Below are 20,119 nucleotides of genomic sequence, written 5' to 3' on the forward strand. Positions count from 1 at the left end.
CAAAAAGAAGCCCCAGTTCAGGCTGTCATGAATAGCCAAGTAAATAACCCTAGCGATGTGTCCATAATACTGGAAAATTCTATTATGTGAAGAAAAATAAGATGTAAAATTGATGTCATCAACATGCCTTATGACTGGTAAAAGCAAGGAAGTTCATTTCACAGTTTTTTTTAATATTCTAAACATGTTGAATATTACCATTTATTGCCCTAAGTGCCAAGGGTTCAAATTAACCTAAGATAATCTCTTCACAAGTCTTTATCTCCTTTACTCATACTTATTTTCCCCTCACATTGAAATGAAAGATAAACCTCTTTCTAATTACTTATATCACTTTTATCAGTATTGTTATATATTTAATTTTTATTATGTTTTCAGTATTTAAGCTTGCTTTAGATAAGCCTTTGTGGGCTTAGAAACTAATCATTGTTTTATAAGTAACATGACTTATATGGAAAAGTTTCATTTCCATTAACCTTTAGAATGTTCCCTGGAATATTACCTACACTGTGGTGAAGACTACTTTTGTGTTTGATAGATTAAAAAGACCCATCAGTCTATTTACATGCTATACTTTTGAATGGATATAAGCGTGCTCATAACAAATATTCTTTGCTTTGTCAAACTTTAGTCAGACTTCTGATCTAAGTCTTCTCCATCCATTGGTGCCTTATAAAAATCTAGTTAAAAAATAAAAATCTAGTTTCAGGAAGAATCCTGCAAAGTCAGTTTAGCAAGAATTCCCCATTCTCAGTATCTGATTATCCTCAATAGCCAACCTAGGTTGTCTTTTGCAAGAACTCTGGTAGGTAGGTCTAGTAGTATCTAGTATCCTTTTTTACTCCTGGTGTTTCCCTGATAGTAATTTTCCATATGTTTACTCCACCTCCACCACCCTGTTCCTTGACCAAGATTGCCACATCTTTGTTGTTATTCCAAGCTGAGCTTAGTTTTATCCTGAGGTCTCTTTTTCCCTATCCTAATAAAGTCCAGAATGAAGTATTTTTTAACCCCTTTCATTCCTGCCAGTTTTGATTTTTCTTTGACAGTCATATAAACAGAGTTTTGCATGTGTAGATTGTGTGACTCATCAGAAATATTCCGCTCCTATACTGATTTTATACAAATGAATCTACCTTCTTGGTTCTCCCCCACCCCCCCAGTAATTTAGATACCTGAGTCTTTAATCCATGACTTTAATAATAAACCCATAATAGTGTGTTGAGGATCGGAAATGTGTAATTGTCACTTAATGAAATGAGACTTGACAATGGTTTATTTATCTGCTTGACCATTTATTTTTGTACTGAAGCAGTATTTTGGAACCCAAAGAATTAATAGTTGGAAAGTTTGGGGGAAACCCTGTAACAAACTCTTTCCACAGTGTAATTTGAGTGAAAGCCAGATGATACTTATTGGAAGAAAGGCACAGTTAAGAACTTTGACCTGCTCTGGAAAAGGTAAAATGTAAAGCTTTGGGGAGAATAAGGGAGTGGTCTGCCTGAGGTTAGAATCTAAAAAGAAAAGTCTCTTGGGGCTTTGCTGGAAATTTAAATCTAAACTGAAGGTGGCCTTTTGGAAACTGGGACAACCAGAAAAGCTCTTGTTAGGCTAGAGGCTGATTATTGTCACACAAGAATGTGGGACCTTTCTATCCAGTCCAGAGCTACTAGACTACTAGTAATCACTAGATTTTTAACTAATGGCAAATCATTAACACTTAAAAACAATTGGTCAGTTGAGCCTATTCCAGCCAACATCGTCAAAAACAAACAACAACAACAAATGAAATGTGCACACTAACTTCAGCCAGGTTCTCCAATCTGCCAGTTACTCAGAAGTAAATTGAAAGAGATCAGAATGTTGGGAGAATGATCCCATATTGAGATCTTGGGAGATAAGTATATAGAAATAACTAAGCTGAGGAAGTCAGGGCAAAGTTGGAATGTTAACATTTAGAAAAATGTAGTTGAAACTTCGTAAAACTAGAAAGGGAAAAAGATGAAGTTAGTATTAAAGGAGAGGTAGACATTTAACTGTTCAGTTTCATCATTAAAAGGTGTGTTTTCCACAAATTCCCCAAATGTGGACAAAGTCTACGTGATTGTGGCCTGTGTGGCTGGCTATACCTTGCCTATCAAAAGAGAAAATAGAAGGAAATTACTGATTTGTGTGGTTTTAATTAGGACATGGAGGCAGTGACAGATAATAATGGTGGGGATGTGGCTCAGTAGGATTCCATTGCTCCCTAGAGCTGTACAAAAAAGACAGAAGACAAAAGGTCTAAATGACTAAATGTGGAATCCAGGAGCAGGAGTTAAAGGAAAGGAATGATTTAACTTTTCTTTCAGTGTACTGGCTAGTAAATTGGCTCTCTGCTTTCTGTGTGTTTTCCTACACCTTTTTTTAAAACTTAATTTTACTGGCTAGGTGATCTACAGCGGACTTACAGTTACATACATAAGGTAGTGAGTAAATTTCTTGTGGATCATTGTTACCTTCTCCTTCATTTTTCTCCCACTTTCCCTCCTCCATCCCACCATTTTCCTACTCTTCAAGGTCTTTGCCCCTGATGCAAACAAAGCTCTCCAGAGCTTAACTACCAGCTTTCTGTCAGGGCCAAGCAGCAAGTGGCTAAGGATGCGCTGCTTGGCATTGAAGAGAAGGAAATGTTCAGAGCTCTGATAACTGCCATCCAGGCTTCAGATTTTTCCCCATGTAGAGGAACCTAGAACAATTGATTTCTGAGACTTCTTAGTTGTTAGCTTCTTCCATTTGCTTGCCCCAACCTCCTTATGTCTGCCTTCCTGCCCCCATTCATTAACTTGGATTTCTCTGGTCTCTTCCCTTCATTACCAGTAGATCATTTTCCAAGATTCAGAAGCTCTGGTCTGTTCTCATCTCCTGTTTTATTTCTTTCTTTTGGATAAATGTCATTTTGAATTTCTGTTCTGTCATTCTCATTTTGGGAATAATGAGAGAGAAATGAGCCTGTTCCATATGCTGTGTTTAACTAGATATTTCAAGACCTTCATTCCTTAATGTGTTGGGCAAGGACCTGACACTAGCTATTCCCTGCATACCTGTTAGACCTTTCCTGTGACTACTCATCTCAGTCAACATTTCAGTAATATCAGCCTTTTAGGTTTTCTGTTCTCTCCTTCAGAGCTGTTCTTGTACAATCTGAACTCTTGTCACTGTGCTTTGCTTACTCTTTAACTGGCTAGCTCCCATTATCCTTCAGGCCTTTGTATCAACTTCTCAGAGAAACTTTCCATGTGTGTGCATGGCCTCCTCACTTCCAGTGTGTATTCTTTACCCTTTCCCACAGTACATATGAATATTTGGTTACTAACCATTTCCTTCACTAAACTGTAGACTCAATAAAGGCAGATATCTGTTTTCAATACCTGTGTACTCCATGTATTTGGCATGTTTCTTGGCACATAGTACATGCTCAGTAAATACTGAAAGGATAAACAAAAGGATTTTGGTAGATGAACATCCAAACTGGCCAGCATGATAGTACATGAATATATTCTCAGTCTCCAGAGGCTAAAGCAAGAATACTGTGAGTTCAAGACTAGTCTGGACTATAGAGAGAGACTCTGGCTTAAAAGACAACCAGAATGTAAGTGTATATGTATAGTAAGTGAGTATTTTATGAAATAATTGACAATTGAGAAAGACTAATAGCAAAATTGCTTCTGAGCATTTTAAAAGGCATCCATCTACCCATAATCATCCTTATGGGATGCATTGTGTGTGTGTGTGTGTGTGTGTGTGTGTGTGTGTGTTTGTATGTGTGTACATTCAAGTGTATACACTACTTACTTTCTGAGAATTAATACCCTGTTTTTCCTGTTCTTCTCCTCTTCCCCCCGCCCTTGTTTGGAGAATACTTTGTTAGTTTCTGTAATCAAACCCATGGAGATAAGATTTTACATATTTAATACAGTGCATTATCCTATACAAATAGCAAAATAAGTACGCTCAACATTTCTAGACTAATACATTTATTAATTAATTTCTGTACAATGCCATTTCAACATGGTAAACTAGGATACTTTATTTCCAAAGTTGTCAACACAGCTAAAATTCACGTTATAGATATCTATACACACACACACACACACACACGAAAAAAACAATAATGTCAGTATGCCATGGTTCAATAGCAGCAACAGCTTCTCTAGGTTCTACAATATCTGAACAAAACCTAGTTCCTTCTTGAAGACTGAGCAACAAGAACATGGTATAACACTGTCTCTATGTCAAATAGTCCCAGAAATGACCATACAGATTCCTCCCCCCCCCACCCCAGCAAAAATTATATTGCTGTTTGTTACAGAAGCTGGAACCACAAAGCATTTTATGAGAATGAGCTAACAATGAGCAAAACTCATTTGAATTTCAGCTATTAGTATTGCTCCGAAGTGGTGAGTAAGAGCAGGGAGCCAGAAGGCCTTAAAAACCCACAGCCAGCATTTTATACTAGCTTGTTATTTCAATTACACTTCTTAAATATTTTGTTTATTTATAACCTATTTTTCTTTCCCTCAATTCTAAGGCTTCTACATTTTATGCCCCACTGGATACTTTAGTAGATGAATTTTGGAAAGTCACTAGAAGCAAATAAGTAATCACGTTTTACATCTGGAAACAACGTGACAATAATTAAACATCCACAGACTGAGGGGTCTGTAGTTCATGCCAGTATGAATGCATAATTCCTACTCGCCTATGTATGGGATTATTAGTTACTTTTTTGCCTTTTAAATAAAGTTCTATATTGATGATGAAGTTTTAAGGAGTTTAAAATTTAAAAGATCTCATATATAGCTAAAAAAATATAGGTGGTGTGATGTAGTAATATTACTCTTTTCTAGTAATTCTTTAAAAGTATGTTCTGGGATTCATGATCTGTTCTTCAAGAGTTTCCCATATTTCTAATTCTGACACTTAGACATGTTGGCTTAATTTGCTTTTCCAAGCCAGACTTGATTTTAAGTTACTCAGTTTATCACAAGCCTTATTAAGATGTAGGTCTTTGTCCAGTCTGGTGAGTTTGACTTTGACTTGGTGAAAATACTATTTATCATGTAAAGAGTCCATTAGAACATTGTAGGAAGAAGGAGGCTGGGGAATCAGATAATTATATTTTAAAGTGTGTCACTTTCCTTTAATAGGAGTGTGGGGCGCTCTGCCTTGTTTTGCCTTATTCAGAAAGTTCAGAAAATTATTTCAATAGACATACAGTACTGGTTAGTGCACATTGATTACTTAACATTGAATTTGGAACTCTACCAAAAATGGCATACTTTCTCTCAGTTACTCATGATCACCTGGAATATTTGGATGAAATTCATTCTGGGAAATAGAGATGATAGGAAAATACAAAGCCCACATCACTGATTTATCTGTTGGAATAATCTTTAGCTATATAGTTCTTTCTACTCATTAAATTTATGAGGTCATTACCATTCTTTCTGCCTAAGAGATAAGCATACTGTAACTATTGACCTTTCCAAAAAGGGTCCACAAGTCATTGGAAAGCAAGCACTCCTTGTTTTAAATTCTGGACTTCAGACTGTCAGAGGTAGCTGGCTTTTGGCAGTATTGTTAAACGATGGGAAATAGCAGGACAGTTGAAGAGATTTCAGGTTTTCTTTCTAATACCTTCCATATTTTTCAGAGACTGTACTATGTTTAGATACTTCTAAGTATGTTTACATGTTCATATCCCACTTGTGTAGATTTGTAACTAGAACTTAATCAGTTATTTTTCTTTACTGGTGACTTTGAGGGTTTCTACTACTACTTGCCACAGAGTGAAATAAAGAAAAAAAAAAAACAACCTAAAACAAATATTTCCCAAAGTCAAGAGAAATACATAGGCTAAACAAGGGGACAAACAAGCCTATTACTAGTTTTCTGTCTCCAAATAAAAGGTGAATGGGCCATTTCTTCAATAAATGATGATTCAAGTTGAGAGGGTAGATAGTTTGATATTTGCTCTTGTTCCTTAAGTTTCTGGAATATTCTCTATTTCTAGACTAGAACCAGCCATGGATAAAAGAATACAAGTTAGGAAGAGGAATGTGCAGTCCAGCAATTTTTATCCTTCTGAAGTGTGCTTTCTACCAGCTGCCATGGAAACATGGTGTAACTCATTTCTTGGATAGTTTCACTTCTCTCGAGTTCCGGCTGTGAAAGTTAGTGAGCTCATTACAACTTGGATCTGAGTTCTGGAAAGCAGCTCCCCAGGAAAATGGAGGGTAGTCACCCAAGGGAACATGAATATTTTCTCCATGCAGTCATCTCAAGCTTCAGCTGAGGACAGGTCACATTCTTTGCAGCTGCCTCCCATCATGAGTTTTCTGTGTGCATCCTACACAGTTTCACAAATCCCTCTTATCTCCTCTAGCTGGAAGGGAGAGGGAGAAGAGGATGCTGTAGATTCCTTGCAACGTATGCAGACCCAATCAAGGGAAACAGTTAACTCTTTCAGGGCACCAGGATTCGGTTACAATTCATTGATGATTACTGCAGATGAACTCATATGACTCCTGGAGCATTGTACTGGAAACTAGCCATTTATCCTGCTCTGTTCTTTTGGTGTTGCTGAATCACCACTCAAGGATAAGTTTGATGTTGGTGCTTAGAAAAGTGGTGGCAGAAGGTTTGTTCTTTGCAGTGGGTTAGAGATGTGATGTAAGAGTTTCAGGGAGGGTTAACAGGAGGCAGAATGTGTCATAATGAGAAGGAATTGGAGAAGAGGAGAAGTTTCAACTCCTTTAGGGAAGCTGAGAGCATTGCTAAGGCAAGAATGTTCCAGATGCTTGTCTCTCAATATTGTTCTCCAGAGATCCACACCCTGATCAAATTTGGATCATCTTTGCCTCTCACTTGGATCTCTCTCTAGTTCCTGGAGTTTGCCAGTCCTTGATTTGAACTGTGAGAGTTGGATGGAGTGTGTGACCTCATTTGGGCCATTTGTTCTGAATTCTGAATAGAACCAGGAAAATTTGAAAGAGGAAAGGAGTTGAAGTCATAAAAGAAGGTCCTTAGTTATACAAAACAAGAAAGAGAGGAGGAAACTATGCCAATAAGCTAAGAAGCAGTGCAAACAATGATTAGAAAGAAAAAAGAAAAGAAGAGAAAACTTGAGCCAGTATCTTTTACCAAGATGTTTGGTTGGCATACAGCTCACGCTCAATATTTTTGTAAAAGTAAATGAATAAAAGAAAATAAACCTCATACTTCAGAAACTGCTCCTGACTATTGTTAATTGATCTGCATTTTTTCATCCCCAAAATGCATTTCTTATTTTATCAAGAGCCTATGTGGCCAGGCGCTGGTGGTTCACACCTGTAATCCTAGCTGCTCAGGAGGCTAAGATCTGAGGATCTAGATTTAATGCCAGCCACAAAACCCTCTGAGACTCTTATCTCCAATTAACCAGTGAAAACCCAGAAGTAGAGCTGCAGCTAAAGGAATAGACCACCAATCTTGAGTGAAAAAGTTGAAGGACAGTGCCTAGGCCCTGAGTTCAAGCCCCAGTATTCACACACACACACACACACACACACACACACACACACACACACACACACACACACACACACACACACACACACACACACACACACACACACACAGCCTTTGGGACTCAATTAGGAGTGTGAATGAAACATCTCTACACTAGCAGGAACACTGAGTGATTATACCCATCTGGAGAGGAGGACAAGAATTAAAACAAAAATTGGTAGATTAATGCCACAAGACAACTTTTACCAGGAATTATTTGAGAAGACCCAAAAAAGTTAAGCAGTGATGACTGAAAAAAGAGACAAATCAGGAGATAGCTAAAGTTTAGCTGCTTTCTTACCCCATCTTGGCCACCTGGTTATAGTGAAAGCCAGGCTCAGAATAAAGGTTATCACATACAAACCTCTATTTTCCAGTGGGCACAAATAAGAATAGAGCCTAGAGGCACAGGAAAGTCACAGTCTGCCTTTATTTATTTATTTTTTTTAGTGCTCCATGTAACAAGATCACAATGTATACTTGCCACAGTCCTTTATCACAGTAATTCTCAAAGTTTGGTCCTTAGACCTTGCAGCATCAGTATCATTTGCAAACTTGTTAGAAATGCAGATGCTAAACTTCCTCCCCTCCTTCAGAACATTTGGGTCTGGAACCATTTTGGAACTAGCCCTCCAGGTTGATGTCCATGTAGACTCAGGTTTTAAAACCATTGATCTTTCCACAAGGATCTGCCGATCATTTAATTGAATTCTAGCAACTGAGAATCCATTGAAACACAGCTGGCCAGTTTGGATTCCAGCCTAGGGCACCATTTCCAAAGCTATAGGACCTGCTAGAGTCTTCTTAGGCTCTGTTAATGTAAAGGCAAGGAATGTTTCCAAATCTTTTCAACAATCTTCATATTTTGCTAACCACTGATATCACCAACACAAGCCCATCTAACATTAATTAGGATAATTAATGAAACCCCTGGTGTAATACCAGCTAAATATAGCTGCAGTACTTACAGTGGCTGCCTCTGGAGTAAGGCTTTTTGATTAATTGCTAGCCAGCCACCCCTGGAGTGTGCATTCTTGATTAAGACAACTGACCGCCTCTACAGTGTACCTTAAGCTAACACACTCATACATCATATTGTGCTGGCCACGTGAGCATTTTTTTAAACTCTTAGAATCTACTTTATTAAGGCATAATTTAAACACTATAAAAGGCTTCCATTTTAAGTATGTAATTTGAGATTTGGCAAACATATATACTTATGCAACAGCCATACAAATCCAAGTACATATATTCCAGTCACTTAGAAATTACCTTTGTGTTACTTTCTGGTCTGTTATTCTCCCCCAAGCCACTCCGGGCTACCATTTTTCCCATAGATGAGTTTTGCCTGTACTACCATTTCATATAAATGGAATAACTAGATTTGTGATTTAAAAATGTGCTATCAGTGCATATAACCTTTCTTTGCAGAGTAATATTCATTGCATCACTATCACAATTGGTTTATCTATTGCTCTGATAGTTTGTTTCCGGTTTTTTATAATTACAAAAAATTGGTGTGGATGTTTATGAACACAACTTTTATGGATATGTGTTTTTATTTCTTTTGTGTAAATATTTAAGACTTAAATATTTGGGTCATAAGATAGATATATGTTTAATTTCATAAGAAACTGCTAAACTGAGTTTCCAAAGTTTTCACAGTTTGCATTTTTATCAGCAGTGTACAAGAGTTCCAGTTGCTCTATCTTGCCATTATGTAGCATTGCCTCTGTGTGTGTGTGTGTGTGTGTGTGTGTGTGTGTGTGTGTGTGTGTTTGCACACATGCACACATGTGTGCTTGCCAGTCTTGGGGCATGAATTCAGGGTCTGGGTGCTGTACCTGCTCTTTTTTGCTCAAGGCTAGTGCTCCATCACTTGAGCCACAGCTCTGCTTCTGGGTTTTTGATGGTTAATTGGTGCTAAGTGTCTCAGGGACTTTCCTGCTGGCTATGAATTGTGATCCTCTGAGCTCAGTCTCCTTGAGAAGATACCATGAGCCATAGGTACCAGCTGGTATTGCCAGTTTTTGAAAACAAAATTTATGCTGAGTAGTTTTAAATAAACAATGCTACACATAGTTTTTCTCTCCCTAATTTAAATCCAGACTTGTATGTTTGGTTTCTGCAAAGCCATAAAGCAAATAATGTTGATCAAGCGACTTGGATATGGATTAAAGTTTTTCTCTTTTTCTAATATCACATTGGGATTGGTCTTATGGGTACCTGTTGATTATATCAGTTGGTTGTGTTTTGTTTCATTCCTTTGTTCATTTATTCATTCTGCTTATCTGTCCCTCACCATATTAGATCTGAATTTTTAGAGAATACTTGTATATTAACTTATTGAGAACTGGGATAGAAGTAGGTGATGGGGCTCTTTAAGGAGCTTAAGGGAGCTGGGTTTCTGAAACATATATACATAGAAACAGAAAAGAAATTCAGCCTGGTGTATATCAAAGTACAGACTTGAATAAAAGCATCATCTAAATATAGCTTCATGCTGACTGACTTGAGTGGAGCCTTGACAGACACATGACTGTAGAAAACAGTTGAATAAACTATGGAGTTATTACACTTTACTGAATATTACAATTGTACCTTTGAATATGAAGCTTAGTTGATCAAAGAATACAAAATTACAGTTAGCAGAAATAAGTTCCAAATATCTATTCTGCAGCATAGTGAGCACAACCAATGATGGTGTATTTTATTCTTGAAAATGCTGAGAGTGGCTGTTAAGTGTTCTCACCACAAAATGATCACTGTGCGAGGTAATGTTAATTATCTAGATTTAGCCATTCCTTTATGTATGTATAAACCTTAAACATCATGTTGTACTTGCCAAATACATGTAATTTTATGTCCATTAGAAGAAATGCACATTGATTTTTAGATCCAGTTGTATTTTAAACACACACACATAATGTAAAAAATAAATGCTGACAGTCCTTCATGAATTTGGGAGGCAGAGTCAAAAGGAGGAGGATCCTAAATTCAAGGCCAGCCTGAGCTCCATAATAAGACCTTGTCTCAAAAAGAAAATAAATGTTAACAAGATAGATCTTTTAATTATATAAGATCACTGATGGTTTGTTTACACAATTTTATGTATTTTTTACTTTCTACGTTTTCCACAGTGACAATGTATACCTTTTGTAATCAGCAAAGTTGTAATACTACTTACTATTTGAGTGTTTGCTAAGGTTTTAAAGCGATTTCAGTAATGTATCCTTTGTTCTTGTCAATTTTGCGTCGAAAAGATTCACTACAGTAGATCCAGATTGTAGTCTACAGAGAAAAACCGTGCCTGTCTTCCCTTTTCCCCTTGAGAACCAGGGCTACACGAATGCCTGCAGGCTCTGCCACTGTAGTCCCTCACAGAACTGAGTTTTCCTGATTGTCAAGGGGCAAAAGGATTTTTTTTTGTAACCCTAAATAAACAGTATTTCACCTCCCAAAGTTTGGAGCAAAGACACAAGAATTTTTTCGTAGTCTATTTTTGTGGTTGTTGCATTGAGGATTTTTGTCTGTGCTTTCTGATGAAATAACAAATGATCTTTGTTTCCTTCTTTATTTTTCAGCTGACCTGAATAATGTCAGGTTCTCAGCTTACAGGACTGCCATGAAACTCCGAAGACTACAGAAGGCCCTTTGCTGTAAGTATTAACAAGTACTTGAAGACATTCATAATTTTTCATTGCTTAAAAACCAAAGTTGAGGGGCTGGGAATGTGGCTTAGTGGTAGAGTGCTTGCCTAGCATGCATGAAGCCCTGGGTTTGATTCCTCAGCACCACATACACAGAAAAAGCTGGAAGTGGCACTGTGGCTCAAGTGGTAGAGCGCTAGCCTTGAGCACAGAGAAGCTCGGGGACAGAGCCCAGGCCCTGAATTCAAGCCCTATGACTGGCAGAAAAACAACACCAAAGTGGATTGGAGGTCTTTTCACTTGAATAGCTGTTACAAGTCCTGTTGTGACACAGAATTCAGTTTTTAAAGTCTCTTTAGTATCTATCTAGACTATCACACTTAGCAATATAATGTTAATATTCTTTAGTTACTTATGTTAAATTGATAAGATAATGATAATTTTAATTTCCCAAAGAATATCACTGTGGTGTCTATAATTATCTTTATGAAGCTGGAATTATCTCCTCCCCATTCTCTTTGTTTCTTCTTCTTATAAAGGATATTTAATATTAGAAGATGAAGATTATTTTGTCAAAACCAGCTTTATAGATGTGTGTGGTTTATTATTTAAATGCTAAGTTCAGATGAGTGAATGCTATAATAGAGAAAAATGACTGGATTGTTGTTGTTTTTTGAAGAAATCAAGTATCTGGGGAAATACTGAAGTGTTGTCAATAAAGTCTATTGTCAATAAAGTGAATTAGAGTATAGTATAGTTTGAGTGTGTCTCTAGGTATTCATGATATGATCATGAAAACATCAGGCATACCCCCTACTACGAAGGAACCCACAATCCAATAAGGGATATAAAACTGGACATGTAGGCAAAATACAACATAGTCGATTGGTAAAAACATAAAATGATATTTGTCTTTATGTTTTGGCTGAGGCACTTAGGAAAAGTGAAAAGCATAGTGCAGTGTCATGTATTTAGTTTTATGACAGTGGAAGAATGGGGTGCTATATGACTATCTTCCTGTGTGGGGTGAGGGTCAAAGAAGTGTTTGCTTGAAGTATAAGCTAGATGAGTCCAGAAGAGTAAGAAAATTTCCCTCTCAGAAAAGTGCTCCAAGTCACAAGCAAGACTATGATCTGAGGCCCAAATGCCAAAGAAAGCATGATGAACTCTGGAACTGAAAAGACTTCCACGTGGTTAAAGCACAGAATTCCAAGGAGGGCTATTGTGAAATATTAGGCTGGAGAGAGAAGCAGGAGACAGATTGTGAAAGGCTTTTTCAACCCAAGTTAAAGAATTTAGAGGTCAGTGGGGAGCCTTTCAAGAGATTTTGGCAAGGGGATGACATGATCCGATTTTCATTTAGAAAAACCATACTGGCTGTGAAACAAAGCCTGGGTTGAGGGGGGGTTATGTTGCTGACAGGGGAGAGGCCTGTTGCAGAAATCTAAACCAGCAATATGGTGGCCTGAATTAGCAAAATAGAAATAGAGATAAGTGGAGAGGGTTTAGAAATATTCATGAGATGGATTGTGCTATAGCTTGGTGATTAATTTGATGTAGAGGGTGAAGGGAAGTCAAGAAAAACAGACAGGTCCTTGGGGTAGGCTGCCCTGTGAATGGTGGACTTGGCTGGCAGAGTTGGGTTTGAAGCTGTGGTACTCAGGAGAAATATACAGACAGTATTTAGGAACCATCATCATGTAGATGCTGACTGTAATCAACTACAGAGGGGATGGGTGGCTTGGGAGGAGTGCAGATTGAAGAGTTATTTGCGATAGAGCCCAAGCAGCTTACAAAAAGGATTACAAAGGAATGGCCAGTGGGGGAGAGGGCAATTCCCAAGAGGTAGCACCAGTGCATTAGGAGAAGGACCTTTACTAGAGTCAAGGCCATGTTGGGCAGCAGAAGTTATGAGTTTAGGTGGAAGCCTGATAGTTAGAAGGAAGAGGGATCAAGGAGAGAAATGTTAAAGGGAGTTAGAAGAAGAGATAGTGAGGGACCTGAACGCCAAGAGTTGGGGTCAGAGAGAAGCATTGCTGAGAATTATTTCAAAGGTAGCCTGGTTCCAAGTGATCTGGATATGACCATGTAAGTAGGTGGCAAAGTAGATTAAGTGTGAATTTCCATGCAGAAATGATAGGAAGTTAAGCAACAGAGACTAGAGTGTTATATGAAGTATCCAGGTCAATGTAGAAATCACCCTAAAGTTAGGGCCAAACCTGAGCAAGAAAGAAAGTCCATGAACCTTGGCCACCATGTCTTCAGGAATGAAAGAGGTCAACTATGAGGGCTGCAGAGGAAGGTAGTGAGATAGTCAAGGAACCTCTGGTTCTGACACTGAGATAGAAATGTCCTAGTAGTGAAATTATTTGAAAGGAGAGAATAGGTCTTTCATCTTATTGATGCGCCCAATGCTTAACACGAAACAGGGCACAGAGTAGTGCTCAATCTGTTTTCATGGAATGAATGTATGAAAGTTCAGTCGAGACTTCCATCTGCTTAACTTTATTGCCTGAAGTTATCATTTTTCAGGTATATAGCTGCCAAGTTTAAGTGGTTTATAAAAGGGTCCCCAGGCCTAGGATTTCCTTAGGGACCTGTTAATATACCATAGCCAGCACAAAGCAGTTGGGAGGGGAGGTAGAGTTAGGGGGCTGGATCGAAAGTCTGCTGTTTTTCTTCTCTGGACCATACCCCATCCCAGAAGTACTGCTTTCTTTTGATAAAAGGGGAATTAGGAACTGGTTATTAGAAAGTGCTATAGAATATTCTGATAAGGTCCTAAAAGTTCAGAAGAGAACTCTAGCTATTCTGAGTTATACCATGAAAATGCTCAGAAATAGACTATATGTAAGGTCTACAATGTCTTATGATTATAACTGTACCTTTCCATATTGTTTCTTGTAACCCTGGATTTGGGCATTATCTAATTTTCTTGTTGTAAAAGAATTCTGTTCACTTAGATGTTTTCTTCCATTTCAACTCATGTTAAAATTTTTGATAAATAATGAGAAAAATGGGGGAATTTGATACTGTGAAAAATGCTGGCCATTCGAAGGGAAAGCTTTGGGATAAAGTTAAGCTCTGAATATAGAGTGATTTCTTTAAATTTTCCCTTTTCAGCGGATTTGAAATTCTCAGCATTTCCTTTTGGAGTATAACTTTTCCCATAGTTGAAAGAAATTCAAGGATAGCAAAATAAGGATGTATTTATCTAAATTAGGCACTGAATTTTCAAGAATTAGAGGATGGTGAGCAGTAAGAATATAAAGTGAGACTTTGTGCCAATCCTTTTTATTATTGAAAACCTGTGTGGTCCAATTACTTAGTAACTTTTCAATAAGTAATTTGAGAATTTCCTCTTAATTTTGTATTTGCTTAGGCTTATCTTCTAGCATTTTGTTATTTCTGTGCCTGCAAAGCCATGATAAAGGGCTGTTGTTTGTGGTACACGCAAACAAATTTTGTCTTGGCTAGCTTTTCCTACCAAAATCTGCTTCTATTAACTCTTATATTAATGGATATTAATGATGTTATCTCAAAGATTTCATGATGCCAGTGAAGAGTTTGAATTACAGATGCTTTAGAAAGTATGCACTGCCCCTTAAGCGCTTGATATTATTTTTTACTTTCGTGCCCAACTTCTAATATTGTGGAAAATCAGATAACACAATTTTCCAATACAAGAATTTGCTACCTAAGTCAAAAGCATCACCATTGGCCTTTAACAGCTCCAGTTTGTAACTGGTTTAATGTTACATGACTCCATGGTGCCTTTGAACACATTGTGAATGGAAATTAAGCTTGACAGAAAGGAAAGAAAAAAAAAATACCTTGGTAAGAGGGCTTTATAAGTTGGATCTTATGGCTAATACCCAACTGGAGGTTATGCAAATCATCTAAGCCTTTTTTCTCCTTGTGAGGCTCTAATGACATTCCATAAATGTGTGGTTTCAAAAATCCAAAGGATAGCCAACTTTTACAAGTAAAGTTACACTTAAAAATCAAATTAATTTATTACTATGGGGGGATTAGAGAGAGCTCAAGACATGGGGCTAAATTGATTCCAGTTGATAAGTATGATGAGTATTTTACGTACAACAAGAAATCGGGAATAATCTGCTTCTGTTCAGCAATGCAATAACATGTTGTAGACATTTGGTATAGCCTAGAGTTGTCTGAATGAATTCAAAATTTCTGAGCTAGCTTAGTGCTGGTAGCTTACACCTGTAATCCTAGCTATGCAAGAGGCTGAAAACTGCAAGACTGCAGTTCAAACTAGCTTGGGCAAAAAAGTCTGCAAGACTCCATCTCAGTTAACCAGCAAAAAAGCAGAGCTAGAGGCATACCTCAAGTGGTAAAACATCAGCCAAGCAAGCAAGTTAAGCCGGAACTCCAGGACCTTGGGTTCAAGCACGAGTACAGACACCCAAAAAACCCCCCCAAAACAACCCAAACTTTTGAACATAACTAATGCTACAACAAAGTAAGTTAAAAACATAATGCCTTTCTTTCTACACAAATAGTGCATTATTAGTGGCTAAAGCAGGCATTAAATTGAATTTGGTTGTCAGTGAAGACTAAGAGGATCCATAAGGTCCCACAATTTCATGCATGGCCCCACAGCCTCAAGCTGCCTCACAAGGACTCCCCAGAGACAGTATAATTATTTTGCACCTCCCCTCCAAAAATAAAAAAAAAATCCCTACATTATCTATTAGTTTTCACCATTCATCTTACTTCACAATTAAAATCATCTTGTGGGCACATCTTGAGGCCATTCACTTTTTCAGTTTATGTTTATTGACAGATAGTCATGCCTCAAAGATAGGGGTCTTAAAACCCACCTGTCTTCCAGGGGAAATACTGTAGTCATTTAAAATGTCCTCAATGTCCATGAGTTGCACAGGAAGAAAAGAATGGTAGAGAAAGCACCTTGTAGATTCCATCTTGCAGTAATCATTGATTTCATTTTCTAGCTATTCTGGTCAGCTTGCCATCGTTATCCTACCTTCTGGCATTGGATGCCTGCAAAGTGTGTTATTCTTGTACTAAAAGGTCTTTTGCATCACTTTATCTTTTCTTGCTCACAGCAAATTCTACCTGGCCACGTATTTCTAGCTCACTTTTTGATTTTGCTAACTGAAGATTGTTTTATTTCAGGTGGTCCAATGCTCCTTGTCCACCACACATGTTGTTGCTGTTTCTCAATATTATTATTATATTGGAAATAAATTTGAGACACAGTGATCTTGTGTTTCAGGATAAAGTCATATGACTAGTAGTCACTCCTAAATGGACTGTGGTTTGGGATGCCATAGAAATTCCCACTACCTTCCACATCAAACTTTGGGCTTTTCAATCTTAGGAAATTAAACTTAGTTCTCTCTCAATGATTCATATATTCATCTTCTACCCACTTAGGGATTTTCCCACACAGTAATGGGGCAGGAAGCAATTTTTTACTTAAAATATTATGAAAGAAGAGACACATAAACCCACTAACATTTATCTAAAATTAAATCTTCAATTAGTGGCCACCATGTTCATTTACATTATTATAAATCATTGTTCTCCATATTTGACTAGGTAGACATTCCTATGAAATACTTTCAGCACAGTTGCTTACTAACTTAAATGCTGTGCAACAAGAACCAAAAGGCATAGCCACTTTATTATTGCCTCATGTAGTCTGTCACAGGATTCCCCTTCTCTTCATTCATTGTGCTCCATAGGTTGGCCAGTTGTCTCACTTCTTGCCTCTTTAGAGGAAGAACAGGTATTAACTCACAACATGTGAGTCAAAGCTACAGAAGTATTTTGCTCTTATAGACATTGTGTTCTATTTCCCCTGTGAACCCTACTTGGTGACTACCTTCCCATCAAGATTAACCACACACACCTTACTTCCTCTACTATTAATTTTAATCCAACTCCTTCCCACTATATACATAAAGTATGTCCCTTGGGTTCAGCCATCCATTGTTGGTAGCAAAATGGGACATTCCAGGCTTCCCATTAGTGTATTCCCAGTGGTAAAGGAACAATCTGATTGTCCTATAGAGAAACTGGGCTATTCTGCCTTCTAGGCAACAAAAGGTTTATAATGACCAATTAGGCCAGATTGGGGGGGGGGGGGCGGGGCACGGAAGGTGACTTAGTACATTGATCCCTGTGGAATTCTTGTGCTAACAAATAACCATAGTTTCTTATTTGGAAATATTGAAATTATAGCCCAGTCTGGGAATGACTAGGTCTTGTACTGACAAAGGAAAATTATAGCAAAGTGGGGAACACCTGTACGTTTCCCAGTTGAATCTTTTTAATCTTTTCAAGTGTAATTGGTCTCACAGGTGTCCCATTTGTCCCAGTGATAGTTGCTCAGGTTCCTGTGGCTGGAACTCCACCTGCAGGCCAGAGAGGGCGAAGCTCAACAAAAGGAGATTCTGTTCTTTAAGTTTTACTGGGCACGACCAAGGGATTACATTTTTATCAGCCTTACAATCAGTTTGCAGCTCCTTTCTAGTCCATTTTGGTGGCTTCTTGCATTCAGATTCTATCATTCCCAGATTCTACTAGGAAGGTGTATTATCAGTAACCAACTTCAAAGTCTGTCCTACTTCAAACCATTGGTAGCTTTGGGTGACCAACACCAGCAGTTCATTTTCATCCCTTTTATTAGAATTGTCTTTTTCTTTCTCAGTAATGCAAAGAATGAGTTAGGAGTCATGTAATTGTTTACATTTCTGGTGTTAACTACACTAGTAGTGGAAGTTAGACAATTCACTTTCTAAAAATATTTATAGAGCCTAAATAGCAGTGCTTATGTATCTACAGTTCATTTCAAGAACAGGATACAGTATTCCAACTACACTGAAAGCACTGTACGCATGTAGCCACAGGAGACATCACCTTTCTAGAGGCTAAGTGTAAGATTCAATTGCCTTCAGTGTATAAGAAACCATGCTATGATGCATTTTGTCTCTTGGCTCAAGAATCACTTGTGTTAGCACAAAAACCTTTGGAAACCAAAAAGCACAAATTAAAAGTTTCAACTAAACTGTCCCATGTCCAGTTAGAGCAACCTACGCATCTTCTTTCTATGTAGTCATGACCAAAGCCCATGGTATTCATGGGTCTCATCAAGATCAGATACAAATGATCATTGTTACTGTTAACAATAAGCAGTGGTGATAACCTATAAGCCATGGTCATATGTCAACCTAGTAAATCTCCTCATTGTTTTAACCACGGTGCTGTGTAGACATTTGAGCAAAAGTTCTCATATCAATGTCAGACCCTTTGGAATTAACTCTGACAGAACAGATAGCTCCACCCCAGTGCACTGGTCTTTTTAAAGTGCAAAGATTTCTTGGAAAGCCTTTCATCTTTAAGTAAAAGCTGCTCAGAGAATGGTGAGATTTCATTAGTAATCTTATCACAAGTACCTTGCTTTCTGGACAGGAAAAATCAGCAGACGCATAGCAGTTCTTTGATCATTACCAGATATTGACACAGTGTCCAAGTTGTAGGCACCATAATCAACTTTACTTGTTTCTGAAGAATGGTATCTTCTGCAACCATTTTTTTTTGGTGGTACCAAGGCTTGAACTCAGGACCTTGAGCTCTCTTGACTTGTTTGCTCATTGTTGGCACTCTATCACTTGAGCCACACCTACTCAGGCTTTTTGCTGGTTAACTTGGAGATAGAGTCTTAGGGACTTTTCTGCCCAGGCTGGCTTCAAAACACAGTCTTGGAAATCTCAGCCTCCTGAGTAGCTAGAATTATAGGTGTGATCCACTGCCAGCCAGCTCAACCAAAATCACCTTTCTCAACATATCATTTGTGGCATCCTTATAAAGATCTTGAGTAAATAGAGAGGACAGTAGACACAAATGACATCTCAGGAAACATTAATGGGATTCTTGTGCTAAGAGGACCTGCCTAACAAGTGTAAGGCCCCGAGTTCAAATCCTAATTCCATCAAATACCAAACAACAAATATTTTAGAAATCAAGAGTATATTTCAGTACTTAGTTTTTAAATATTGCTTTAAAAAATATATCCCTTATTGGAGGAGATTGATGAAAGGGGTAATACCAATCAATATGCATTTTATTTATAAACTGACATGTTAAATGGTAAGCCCTTGTACAGCTACTTAAAGATTATATATGCATAAATATATACTTTAATATTATATATAAAATATCACTTAGTGAATATATACACACATACATATGCACACACAATATGAGTTACATGTATTTTAAATGTAAATTCCTAGCTGAGGCAAAAGAATAGTCTCTCAAAACTGTCTACTGGTTGCATGTTGAAACTTCCAGAAAAGCTAATCAATATGTTTAAATTTTCACTTCAAAGTTGTTAACATATATTCTTTCATATGCTCATTTTGAGCAATATGTGATATGTGTCATAATTAAATTATTCCTATTGCTTTTGTCAAATCTTTTCAGGCCTATAGCATGCACTAAGTATAACTAAATAGATCCTTTTTAAAATTGCTCCATGAAAGTACAATTCTGTGTGATATATTTATCTTGAGAAATGTGTTCTTCAGTCTTCAGTGATGGATAGTTGTTGTGTTTAAGTGCATCCAGTTTTAGTGGAGTACACTGCATAGTATCTGTCTCCTGTGTCATCTTCTACTCTTGTTATTTTAGAGCAATTGCCTTGCTCCCCTCTGGAGCTATTTATACTCCAGATTTTCTTTTCTGTGTGTTGCCCATTCACCTGTGCAGAGATAGGAGTAGTCCCAATAAAATGAAATGCATGCGATTTTGCTTTGTTTCCATCACATGGGTATATTAGACTCTTCATAAAAAGTAAGTCCAAAATTTCACACTTGCTCTTATAT

The 20,119-nt window shown here is 37.6% G+C and overlaps 1 protein-coding gene across 8 annotated transcripts in view; it reads left to right on the forward strand.

Annotated features, from left to right (window-relative positions):
- Dmd (dystrophin) overlaps nt 1-20,119 on the forward strand; it is a 1,242,252-nt gene that overhangs the window by 1,131,370 nt on the left and 90,763 nt on the right. For all 8 annotated transcript variants that reach the window (XM_042692421.1, XM_042692422.1, XM_042692423.1 and 5 more), the window contains one exon: nt 11,175-11,249. In XM_042692421.1, the coding sequence (XP_042548355.1) occupies nt 11,175-11,249 (75 nt within the window). The remainder of the gene's footprint in view (nt 1-11,174; nt 11,250-20,119) is intronic.

This window comes from Dipodomys spectabilis, unplaced genomic scaffold, assembly GCF_019054845.1.
Source record: "Dipodomys spectabilis isolate Male_0828 unplaced genomic scaffold, ASM1905484v1 ptg000156l, whole genome shotgun sequence".
NCBI classification, from domain to species: domain Eukaryota; kingdom Metazoa; phylum Chordata; class Mammalia; order Rodentia; family Heteromyidae; genus Dipodomys; species Dipodomys spectabilis.